Source organism: Rhamphochromis longiceps, linkage group LG7 (assembly GCF_057381845.1).
Source record: "Rhamphochromis longiceps isolate RC_006_pf linkage group LG7, R_longiceps_female_GT1.1, whole genome shotgun sequence".
Classification (NCBI taxonomy): domain Eukaryota; kingdom Metazoa; phylum Chordata; class Actinopteri; order Cichliformes; family Cichlidae; genus Rhamphochromis; species Rhamphochromis longiceps.
The window spans coordinates 64,495,160-64,506,994 of NC_140563.1; the positions used below are offsets into that span (position 1 = coordinate 64,495,160).

The 11,835-nt window shown below is 41.5% G+C and overlaps 1 protein-coding gene across 3 annotated transcripts in view; it reads right to left on the reverse strand.

Annotated features, from left to right (window-relative positions):
* Window positions 1-11,561, reverse strand: part of syt9b (synaptotagmin IXb) — a 63,803-nt gene extending 52,242 nt beyond the window's left edge. For 2 of the 3 annotated variants that reach the window (XM_085414811.1, XM_085414810.1), the window contains exons 1-2: window positions 10,895-11,561; window positions 9,894-9,986 (exon numbers count right to left, since the gene is read on the reverse strand). In XM_085414811.1, the coding sequence (XP_085270937.1) occupies window positions 9,894-9,986; window positions 10,895-11,042 (241 nt within the window). In that variant the 5' untranslated portion in view covers window positions 11,043-11,561. The remainder of the gene's footprint in view (window positions 1-9,893; window positions 9,987-10,894) is intronic. The other variant, XM_085414813.1, reaches the window with a different exon arrangement.
* Window positions 11,562-11,835: the final 274 nt, after the last annotated feature.

The following is an 11,835-nucleotide window of genomic DNA, read 5'->3' on the forward strand; positions in this document are numbered from 1 at the left end:
TCAATCACTCTTCTTAGAAAGCATGGAAAATAAAGCTTTTCTGCTTTCGGCTGAACATCGTTCCCATGACTATAACTTGTATCTCTAGTTCATGCATTTATTACTTCCAGGCTGGACTACTGTAATTCATTATTATCAGGATGTCCTAAAAACTCCCTGAAATGCCTTCAGTTGATCCGAAATGCTGCAGAAAGAGTCCCGACAGGGACTAGAAAGAGAGAGCAGACTTCTCCTGTATTGGCTTCCCTTCACTGGCTCCCTGTTGAATCCAGAATTGAATTCAAAATCCTGCTCCTCACATACAAGGTCTTAAACAATCAGGCCCCATCTTATCTTAATGACCTTGTAGTACCATATCACCCCATTAGAGCACTTCGCTCTCACACTGCAGGCTTACTTGTTGTTCCTAGAGTATTTATAAGTAGAATGGGAGGGAGAGCCTTCAGTTTTCAGGCCCCTCTTCTGTGGAACCAGCTTCCAGTTTGGATTCAGGAGACAGACACTATCTCTACTTTCAAGATTACTCTTAGTAGAGATAGGCTTAAAACGTTTCTTTTTGCTAAAGCATATAATTAGGGCTGGATCAGGTGACCCTGAATCCTCCCTTAGTTATGCTGCAATAGGTGTAGGCTGCTGGGGGATTCCCATGATGCATTGAGTGTTTGTTCTTCAGTCACCTTTCTCACTCTGTCTCTCTTCCACAGCATGTCTTCTATCCTGTTTTCCTTCTCTCACCCCAACCACTCGCAGCAGATGGCCCCGCCCCTCCCTGAGCCTGGTTCTGCCAGAGGTGTCTTCCTGTTAAAAGGGAGTTTTTCCTTCCCACTGTGGCCAAAGTGCTTGCTCATAGGGGGTCATATGATTGTTGGGTTTTTCTCTGTATGTGTTATTGTAGGGTCTACCTTACAATATAAAGTGCCTTCAGACGACTGTTGTTGTGATTTGGCGCTGTATAAATAAAATTGAATTGCATTGTATCTGTCTCTCCCGGTTTTAGTGTTCAGTGTAAGACAATAAAACAGTAATGTTAACATTCAGAGGCAGAAACTGTTGTGTGACAAAAAAATCAAGTCATTTATTAAATGATTAAAAAGGTCATTGTGCATCTCTGTTTCATGTTAGCAGTACATTTGAGCATGAAACGGTTATACAAATAAGGGTGGAATTTTATTTGCATTTTTTATTTAATTTTGTGCATGTGACAACATTTTCTGAGCAGACCACAAGTTTCTTACAAAGCTACTCTTGTTACATGTAAAACCATAAAAGTCTGAGACAGCAGCACTCGATCTCTAGCAATATAATAATCTAGTAATTACTTTCTAATAAGTCTTATTAAAAACAACATGAGTTTGAGTTCATAAAATGTGTTTCTTATTAAATGGTAAATGGCCTGCATTTGTATAGCACTTTTCTAGTCCTAGGACCCCAAAGCACTTTACACTACATTCAGTCATTCACCCATTCACACACACACACATTCACACACTGGCGATAGCAAGCTACATTGTAGCCACAGCTGCCCTGGGGCGCACTGACAGAGGCGAGGCTGCCGGACACAGGCACCACCGGGCCCTCTGACCACCACCAGTATTAGAGGCAAAAACAAGGAAAAAGCAGACTATGCATTGACGTGGGACTAGCACACATGAGCATCTACGGCCCCTCATTCATCATTTCCGAGTTCAAATACCAAACTTAAGGCTTCACAACACCTCAATAACCAATGGGTGATGTCACAGTGACTTCACTTTTACACACAGTGTATAATATCTGATCGTTATTCTGCACCACATGGGTGTGAAAGAATAAGGCATCACAGCTGGCTCATTCTCATCTTACACAATCATACAGGGAGTGCAGAATTATTAGGCATTGAGTATTTTGTCCTCATCATCCTCTTCATGCATGTTGTCTTACTCCAAGCTGTATAGGCTCGAAAGCCTACTACCAATTAAGCATATTAGGTGATGTGCATCTCTGTAATGAGAAGGGGTGTGGTCTAATGACATCAACACCCTATATCAGGTGTGCATAATTATTAGGCAACGTCCTTTCCTTTGGCAAAATGGGTCAAAAGAAGGACTTGACAGGCTCAGAAAAGTCAAAAATAGTGAGATATCTTGCAGAGGGATGCAGCAGTCTCAAAATTGCAAAGCTTCTGAAGCGTGATCATCAAACAATCAAGCGTTTCATTCAAAATAGTCAACAGGGTCGCAAGAAGCGTGTGGAAAAACCAAGGCGCCAAATAACTGCCCATGAACTGAGAAAAGTCAAGCGTGCAGCTGCCAAGATGCCACTTGCCACCAGTTTGGCCATATTTCAGAGCTGCAACATCACTGGAGTGCCCAAAAGCACAAGGTGTGCAATACTCAGAGACATGGCCAAGGTAAGAAAGGCTGAAAGACGACCACCACTGAACAAGACACACAAGCTGAAACGTCAAGACTGGGCCAAGAAATATCTCAAGACTGGTTTTTCTAAGGTTTTATGGACTGATGAAATGAGAGTGAGTCTTGATGGGCCAGATGGATGGGCCCGTGGCTGGATTGGTAAAGGGCAGAGAGCTCCAGTCCGACTCAGACGCCAGCAAGGTGGAGGTGGAGTACTGGTTTGGGCTGGTATCATCAAAGATGAGCTTGTGGGGCCTTTTCGGGTTGAGGATGGAGTCAAGCTCAACTCCCAGTCCTACTGCCAGTTTCTGGAAGACACCTTCTTCAAGCAGTGGTACAGGAAGAAGTGCACACTTCAAGAAAAACATGATTTTCATGCAGGACAATGCTCCATCACACGCGTCCAAGTACTCCACAGCGTGGCTGGCAAGAAAGGGTATAAAAGAAGAAAAACTAATGACATGGCCTCCTTGTTCACCTGATCTGAACCCCATTGAGAACCTGTGGTCCATCATCAAATGTGAGATTTACAAGGAGGGAAAACAGTACACCTCTCTGAACAGTGTCTGGGAGGCTGTGGTTGCTGCTGCACGCAATGTTGATGGTGAACAGATCAAAACACTGACAGAATCCATGGATGGCAGGCTTTTGAGTGTCCTTGCAAAGAAAGGTGGCTATATTGGTCGCTGATTTGTTTTTGTTTTGTTTTTGAATGTCAGAAATGTATATTTGTGAATGTGGAGATGTTATATTGGTTTCACTGGTAAAAATAAATAATTGAAATGGGTATATATTTGTTTTTTGTTAAGCTGCCTAATAATTATGCACAGTAATAGTCACCTGCACACACAGATATCCCCCTAAAATAGCTAAAACTAAAAACAAACTAAAAACTACTTCCAAAAACATTCAGCTTTGATATTAATGAGTTTTTTGGGTTCACTGAGAACATGGTTGTTGTTCAATAATAAAATTATTCCTCAAAAATACAACTTGCCTAATAATTCTGCACTCCCTGTATAAAAATCATAGAATACAATTAAACTTTTTGGTATTGCCCACTTTTAAATCTTTGATCTTTTTAAACAATGTTTAACATATCAGTTTGAAATAGTGTCCTATGCTCATTGTTTTGACTGAGACTTGACCTAAACGCGACATGAAGGTTAAATAGGCTTTATAAGTAAAACTGGACTGGATCTCCTCGTTTTTGTTCTGTTTGAATTTAGCAGTTGATCAAAAGTTGAAAGTTGTTGTTGGGAACAACTCTTCACAAAGGATGAAAGGAGAGGAAAAGAGATATTCCCTTAACTTTGCATGAACATGAACCTGCCTTTTTTTTTCTTTGTCATAGCCCAGTAATGACAACATCTGGATAGCTGCTACAATGAAACAGCATTACAGGACATTAGAGCTGCTTAATCATACCTCCCAGTAAGAACTTCATAATGGGTGAAGCAGCTTCTCACGCAGTCCGACTGCAAATCTTCCACGACAGGGGAGATATGTCACACAGCCATCCTGCTGTCATGGAACATATCTGATCCTGTGCCCATCTACCTGTAAGCAACCCTTACTTGCACCATCTCTATGAATAAATTCACTAAACTCTTCCTCCTGGATTGGGACTTCTCTCATGAGGTCAAATATAAGTTTTTAACAGTGTAACCAGTTACAGAAAAACACTAGTTAACAACTAAACTAGCTAGTAGTAACTGAGAATGTATACACAAACATAAAAAATAGGTGCATCCCTGCCCGGATGAAGCAAATTGCAAATTATTTAAATGTTTCTCGTCCAACTCTTTTTCACACACATGTGAGTCATAGAAGTGCTCGTGGGAGTCATAATATAATTGGTTTATCTTGCACATAATTATCCTGAATGAAGCTTCACTGGAAACTAGGCATGTGTGAATTAGTGCCTCATCTTCCTCGGAGATTGGATCTCACAGCACAGCACCTATGTGTACATATTAGTAATACATCTGTTTTGCATTGCAGAATCATAGCACATGAAGGATGAAGAAATTAGTTAGGTTAATCCTGCTTTTGCATTTTATTGCATTCAATACCATTAACATACATTAAAAGAAGTTGAAGCTTGACTCCAAAAATATTTTAAAATCTAAAAAGATATCCTTTTGTTGGACTGTTCTCATGGGCAGAAAGAAGCAGTTTTAGCAAGTGCATAAGAGACGGCAGGGAAGAAAAAAAGCTTGGTGATTGCATCACTAATCTTGCCCCCACAGCTGGTTCCATTATGGAGGTCCAGCATGGAGCAGGCTGCATGCTTAAAAATAGAGATACAGGAGAAGTTCAGTTTGAAACTAAGAAGCATGCTTTTCAATCTAACAGGCACACAGGCCAGCAAGAGCACGGGGGTGATTTGATCCAAAAGCAGCCTCTGATTTCATGAGCTTTTATTCTGAGATCATTACTGTTGGGTAGAGCTGTTTTGCTCAGTTCAGTACATGTGCTTTTGATATTTAAGCTGGATTTATGTGTCTAATAGTTCAGTTTAGTGTCCCCTCAAGCCTTTGAGTAGAAGGTAGAATTACTGGTAATCTCCCATTAACTAAAATGTAAGTTTAACTTCACATTTTGCCTTTGACTCGTCAAACTCATGTCAGTGATAGTTGTGGGTAAGTGTGAAGCGATAAAGTCATCTGCACAGTTCATCCAGCTCCTTTTTTGTTGTCTTTACAACAGAGACATGCATGAAACAGAAGAGAAGTTCATTCTAAGTGGGACAAGTTAAAAAGAAAATGCACTAGTGGAAAATCCATTTTAAAATGCAAAATGCATTGTTTTGTTTTGTTTTTCTCTCTGCTCATTTAATTAGGATCTCATACATATGCTGAGTGGAAATTTCAATATAATTAAGAAAGAAAAAACGTTTTTTGTCTTGAGGTGTGTGCTCTTTTTGTTGTTTTTGGATGTTTTTTTGTCATTTTTAATATATCGTTTCTCTGCAAGTTTACTCAGCCTTAGCCTCTTGAGGGCAAGTACTGTCAGAGGCAGTCTAAGAAAGAGAAATGGCATTCAGACAATTTTGAAAAGAAATTGTTGCAGAATTCGGTAAGAGCAAAGTTGAAGGTTATCCTGTCGTCTTTCCCAAAAGAGAGCCAGATGAACTGAAATCATTTGAGCCAATCAGGTTGTTGCACCGATGCATTCACACATTAGAAATTTCTGACTGTTTAAACTGTGTGGTAGCATATCTACACATTATTAAAGCAGACTACTGTGAGTATAATTGAAAATTCCTGCTTTTTAGACTTTTGATTTCATAAAAGCCCTCACAGGGTCTTCGCAAGATAGTCTAGATTGAATAGAGCCGTATTTTATTCAATTTTTAGATAATATGATACATATTCTGATTTTAAACATAAAACAGCCGGTTGAGAATTTCAGCAAATTTCACTTGATGTTAAATAACAGCAGCTCTATCTGTACTGTGCTGTAACAGCCAGTAAATGAAAAGTTAAAAACAAAAAAGGAGAGACTGAAAAAACATCCTTCAACGCCTTAAGAGTGGCGATGTTGCAGAGTTTGTGCACTAGAGTGCAATCTGCAACTTTCCTGTTGGCAACACACATAATCAGCAGATCCATGCAGAGTCAGGTAGAGCATAAAAGATGGGGAATGTTGGGGAAATCAGTTTATTCATGTGTTTGAAAGAAAAAAAAATGCTGGCTGAAGCATCGCAATATCAAATTTTTAGCTTTGCAAATATTGGTATCAGCATCAGTCTTCAAAATCTTGTATCAGTCAGGCTCTAGGCGTCACCTTCAACCACATCAGAGAGCTGTTTCTTTCACACATGTGATTTTTTAATGCACCAATCAGCATGCATTACTGAAATGCTAGTGATTTAAGGGCAAAATTTGCTTCACGGTGAGAAAAACTAAAGGATATCATAATATTTTTTTATTTGAATTCTGATTTAAATGCAAAGACTAAATTAAATGTGGAAGGGTTTTGGTTTTGGTTTTGTTTTGTCTAGAAGCAGGTGTAAATGTGTCATAATAATGACACACTATTCATCGCGAACTATCCTGAGAGCGCCCCCTGCTGTGCCACTGGCTGAATTGCAGTCAATTACTGTACAACAGAATTATTGCGAAGAAAAATGGATATCCTTGAACTTCTCTTTTAATACTTCCTGGCTTATTATAATCATGATATATCATATATATATATATATATATATATATATATATATATATATATATATATATATATAAACCACCCAGCACGCCCCTGCGGGCGGTTTATCCTTCAAGCTCGGGTCCTCTACCAGAGGCCTGGGAGCTTGAGGGTCCTGCGCAGTATCTTAGCTGTTTCCAGGACTGCGCTCTTCTGGACAGAGATCTCCGATGTTATTCCCGGGATCTGCTGGAGCCACTCGCCTAGCTTGGGAGTCACCGCACCTAGTGCTCCGATTACCACGGGGACCATCGTTACCTTCACCCTCCACATCCTCTCGAGCTCTTCTCTGAGCCCTTGGTATTTTGCCGTCATTGTGGATGTTGGGTATCGAAGAATCCATAGGTCCCTCATCCTATTCATGTAGCCCCTTCCGCCGGGGTTACTTGCGTAGTAGCATTCCAACAACGCCCTGTTTTCGTCTCTTGCCCACCGATGCCTTCTTGTTCCAGTAGCCCACTTTTAGTCAGGGTGCCCTGGTCCCTCAACACCTGACGCGGACCTTGTTGATCCGGGCGACGTCCGAGCCAGCATGCCTTCATATTTATCTGTCTCGCTCATGTCTGCGGTAGGCTTGCTTAGCATAGGGGGTCTAGCCTTAGGACCCTTACTGGATACAGACGCCCCAGGCAGGAATCGAACTTGCGATCCTCTGCTCCAATATATATATATATATATATATATATATATATATATATATATATATATATATATATATATATATACACTGAACAAAAATATAAACGCAACACTTTTGTTTTTGCTCCCATTCCCCATGGGATGGACGTAGAGACCTAAAATTCATTCCAGATACACAATATAACCATCCCTCCCAAACAGTGGTCACAAATCAGTCCAAATGTGTGGTAGTGGGCACATCTGCTATATTGAGATAATCCATCCCACCTCACAGGTGTGCCACATCAGGATGCTGATCTGACATCATGAGTAGTGCACAGGTGTACCTCAGACTGCCCACAACAAAAGGCCACCCTGGAATGTGCAGTTTTTTGCGCTATTGGGGGTCTGGGGACCCAGAACCGGTCAGTATCTGGTGTGACCACCATTTGCCTCATGCAGTGCAACACATCGTCGCATGGAGTCTATCAGATTGTCAATTGTGGCCTGTGGAATGTTGGTCCACTCCACTTCAATGGCTGTGCGAGGTTGTTGGATATTCGTGGGAACTGGTACACGCTGTCGTATACGCCGGTCAAGCACATCCCGAACATGCTCAATGGGTGACATGTCCGGTGAGTATGCTGGCCATGCAAGAACTGGGACATTCTCAGCTGCCATCTGCCCTGAACAATGTGAACCATGATTCATCCATTCAATGCACGGGCGACAGATCTGGTTGACATTCCTGCTGTCAGCATGCCAATTGCACGCTCCCTCATTGCTTGTGGCATCTGTGGCATTTTGCTGTGAGACAGAACTGCACATTCCAGGGTGGCCTTTTGTTGTGGGCAGTCTGAGGTACACCTGTGCACTACTCATGATGTCAGATCAGCATCCTGATGTGGCACACCTGTGAGGTGGGATGGATTATCTCAATATAGCAGATGTGCCCACTACCACACATTTGGACTGATTTGTGACCACTGTTTGGGAGGGATGGTTATATTGTGTATCTGGAATGAATTTTAGGTCTCTACGTCCATCCCATGGGGAATGGGAGCAAAAACAAAAGTGTTGCGTTTATATTTTTGTTCAGTGTATATATATATATTATGTTTCATTTCATGCCAAACCCACTAAAGATTTTTTTTAATCAGATTTTATCAGATTTAATTGATATCAGAAAGTTGTGCCCAGCTCCAGTCTCCCGCAATTCCCGAAGGGACAGTTGTTTGCTGTGTATCAAACAGTGCACGTGCATTTTTTAGAACTCTAACACAAGAGGAAGTGGGTCAGAGCTCCTCAGAGGAGCCAGTGGAAGCTTGAACTTCCGCCTCATCATATATGCTTAATGATGAATGTGTAAAGGATGCGGTTATCTACAAAAAACAACATATGTGTACACAGACACAAGGACAAGAGGAGGGAAATACACTGAGCCACAGCATTAAAACCACTGACAGGAGGAGAGGAGAAAATTAATCACCTCTTTATAGTGCAATGCTCTCCCGTAAACCCTCAGGTCCCGGCCTACGTGTGGATGTTACTTTGACACGAACCAGCCACCTAAACACTGACATAGAGCAATCAATATCTGAGAGACTGGCCACTAAAAGGTTTGGAGGAAAAAAAGTGTTATTTTCAGACTAATGGAAGTTTGAAGTGTCTGAATCAAAAAGAGGATAATAATAGTTTAATGCATAATGACATCAACTGAGTTGATTTTTCATACGCTGCTGCTTGGCATTCGTTCTAGCCGATGCCACGGAGATACTCACTCAATAAATCACAAAGTAATGTGTCTCCATGTTCCAGCATGCACACTCTCCACACATCCTCTTTTCCTTCTCATCCCTGTTATGCATTCATGCATTCAGATCTCAATAAAGTTGTGGCTGCAGTACATCAGCGTCTAGCAACTGCAGATAGAGTTGAGTGAGTTTAAAATGTGGTGATTTTTTTTGAAGCGAACCACACAAATGGCTTAACAAATATCACCAAATACAGTATTTTATATGCAGTTTGGCACAAAATCTGTCTGCAAGCTAAAGGCACAGTAATGATATTTGAAAATTAAGTTTAAGTTTAAAAAGTTAAAGTCAGATAACTGTGATGTAAGTTTGCTCGATTTTTTTCATCAGACAATTAATGCGTAAATGTTGTGATTCTGAAATTATGTGGTGATTTTACTGCAAATGACTGACTTTGGCTGAAAGGTTATACAGGACAAGCCAAACTTTTCAGTAATGGGTACTGTAGATCCGGTGTAGGGTAGACTGTGTTTACTGTCCTCTCTGCTCAGTTAAGTTAAAGGTAGGAGTTATTCGATGAAGTGCTTCAGCAACACCAAATTCCACCTTTATATTATCTTTTTACTGGCTAATGGTTTAAAAAGAGCCCACAATGACTCATGTAACATCTGCAAGACCACAAGGAACAATAAATATCAGAGTTTGCTGCAGCAACACAGGTCAGATGATCACAGCCTGTCCACAAAGAAAAATCTACTGCAGCTTACAGTAGAGAAGATTAAGTCAATTATTTTTCAGTGAGTCATTTCACCGCACTTCACCGCTCCATCAGATCTTAAGGAGTGCACACCTGCCAAATCCCACTTTAACCCCTGACCACATGGTATTTAAAAGAAAGAAAAAGAGTCAGTCAAACCAAACCAAGATGTGGGAGGCACTTCAGAAAACACGGTGTGAAAGTGACAGCTGCAGGGGTCTGCGAGGCTGCGATGGCTGCAAATGGATGATTCTTAAAAACAAACAAAGATTGAAGGACATCATATCAATATGTAGTAAAAGTAACTCTCTAAACTTTCAAATTCATTGATTTTACACTTCATTTTATCTCTAAAGGTTTTGCTGAAAAACTTTAAATTTATTGGGTGTGCCCAACAGATTGTGTAAAATACAGTAACTAATTTAAGTTGTCGATCCTTATTTCCTTTTGCTGGAGCTATGTCTGCACAATGATGGCAGTTATGTGGAATTATCGGGTGGGGCTTTCTCTCTGCCTCTCTCCAGGCTGTCAGAGTAAAAGAGAAATCAAAGCAGCACTCCCTTTCAGTCTGCGTGAAGAAGCTGATGGATGCCGCCGGAGCATTTGCAAACAAACACTCACACTCACTTATAGATCCGAAATGTTTTGTGGATTCTGCTGGCACTAATGGATGCAAGCAACAAGTTCACAATTCACACTCTTAATGCATTTGTAGTGAACTGGAAAAATAGTGAAATACAATTATGTGCATGGAGCAAAAAAGTTCTTTTCTGTTTAGACTGACTACTACTGCAAAAATACAATTAAAAGGAAAAGGTTCAAATGCTTTTTTCCCCTGAACGTTTCTCTTAATGTGGTGATTGTACAGAGCAACCGTTTTTCCTACAGTTGGAGTCTTGCACACACACACACACACACACACACACACACACACACACACACACACACACACACACTGGAGGAATAAGGTTTGAGGGTTTCGTGTATTTTGGGGAAACTGGAGTTTGTTTAGTGCTTTCCTAAAGATAAAAGCAAAAACTAAAAAAAACCTATTTGTTGGAGCTCCTGGAGCTCATAATAAAATTAAACTGCCACGAGTTAGTGTTGGATATAATATAACTCTATCCTACTTTATCAAAGAGAAGACCGTGGAGCCTTACCTGAGTCCGTGTAACGGGGTCTGGCCAGATCCCTGAAGTAGTAAATGAAATCCAGGCAGTTGTCGTCCTGCACCTCTCCCTTGGAGCAAAGGTCCGAGAGCAGTTCCAGCGCCTTTCGACAAATCTCATCCTCTCTTTCTGCAGGCATTGCCCTCCAGCATCCTTCTGGCTGGTCGGCCACTCCGGCTGATCCTCCACCTCTATCTGTATCCTCCTCTCTCACACACACTCAGTCACACACCACCTCTAACAGCGCAAAGACGCACGACGGGAATCGCGGCTACACCCCTGGATAGCTCCGGTGCGCATCCGTCAAAATCCGCTGCAAACCGAATTTCCCGGAGTTTAATTGTTTTTTAAGTAAAATCAGAAGGTTTTGGCCGCGATGGGAGAAGTTTTCACCGGCTTCTCTCTCTCTTTTCTTTAAATCCCCTTTCACTCCGTGTTGTTAAGCGATGAAAACGCGGCTCCAAATCGGCGCGCGGCTCACGTTGTTCACCTCCTTCTTTTGAAATTTCCTTTTCTCTTTTTTCCCTTTATTCCTTCCTTCTCACCACCACTGTCTCCTAAGCGCTGCTCCGCTGCTGCTGAATCACTACTGAGCCTCCAGGCTTCAGTAGCGCCAGTCAAGGTCTTTGAATGAATGCTCGGCTTTCACTGCACTCAATTATTTCTCCACGCACTGGGATGCAAAAAGACAGACAGGAAGTTCTGCCTCCATCAGCGCCCCCCTTCCCACACCAACGAAGTCCTTTGAGGAAGAAAAGCCGCCAAGAGATCTGTGTACCTCTTCTTAAACAACGGAAATGTCACGGAATCTCACCCTGGTTATCTCCTTATTCTCTTTTATCTCATGCGTAAAGTCAAAGATCGGATTCCTTTCACCAGGTAATCACATGAGTAATGTGATATCCGCTTGCGCTCCTGGGTAGTAGATGTAA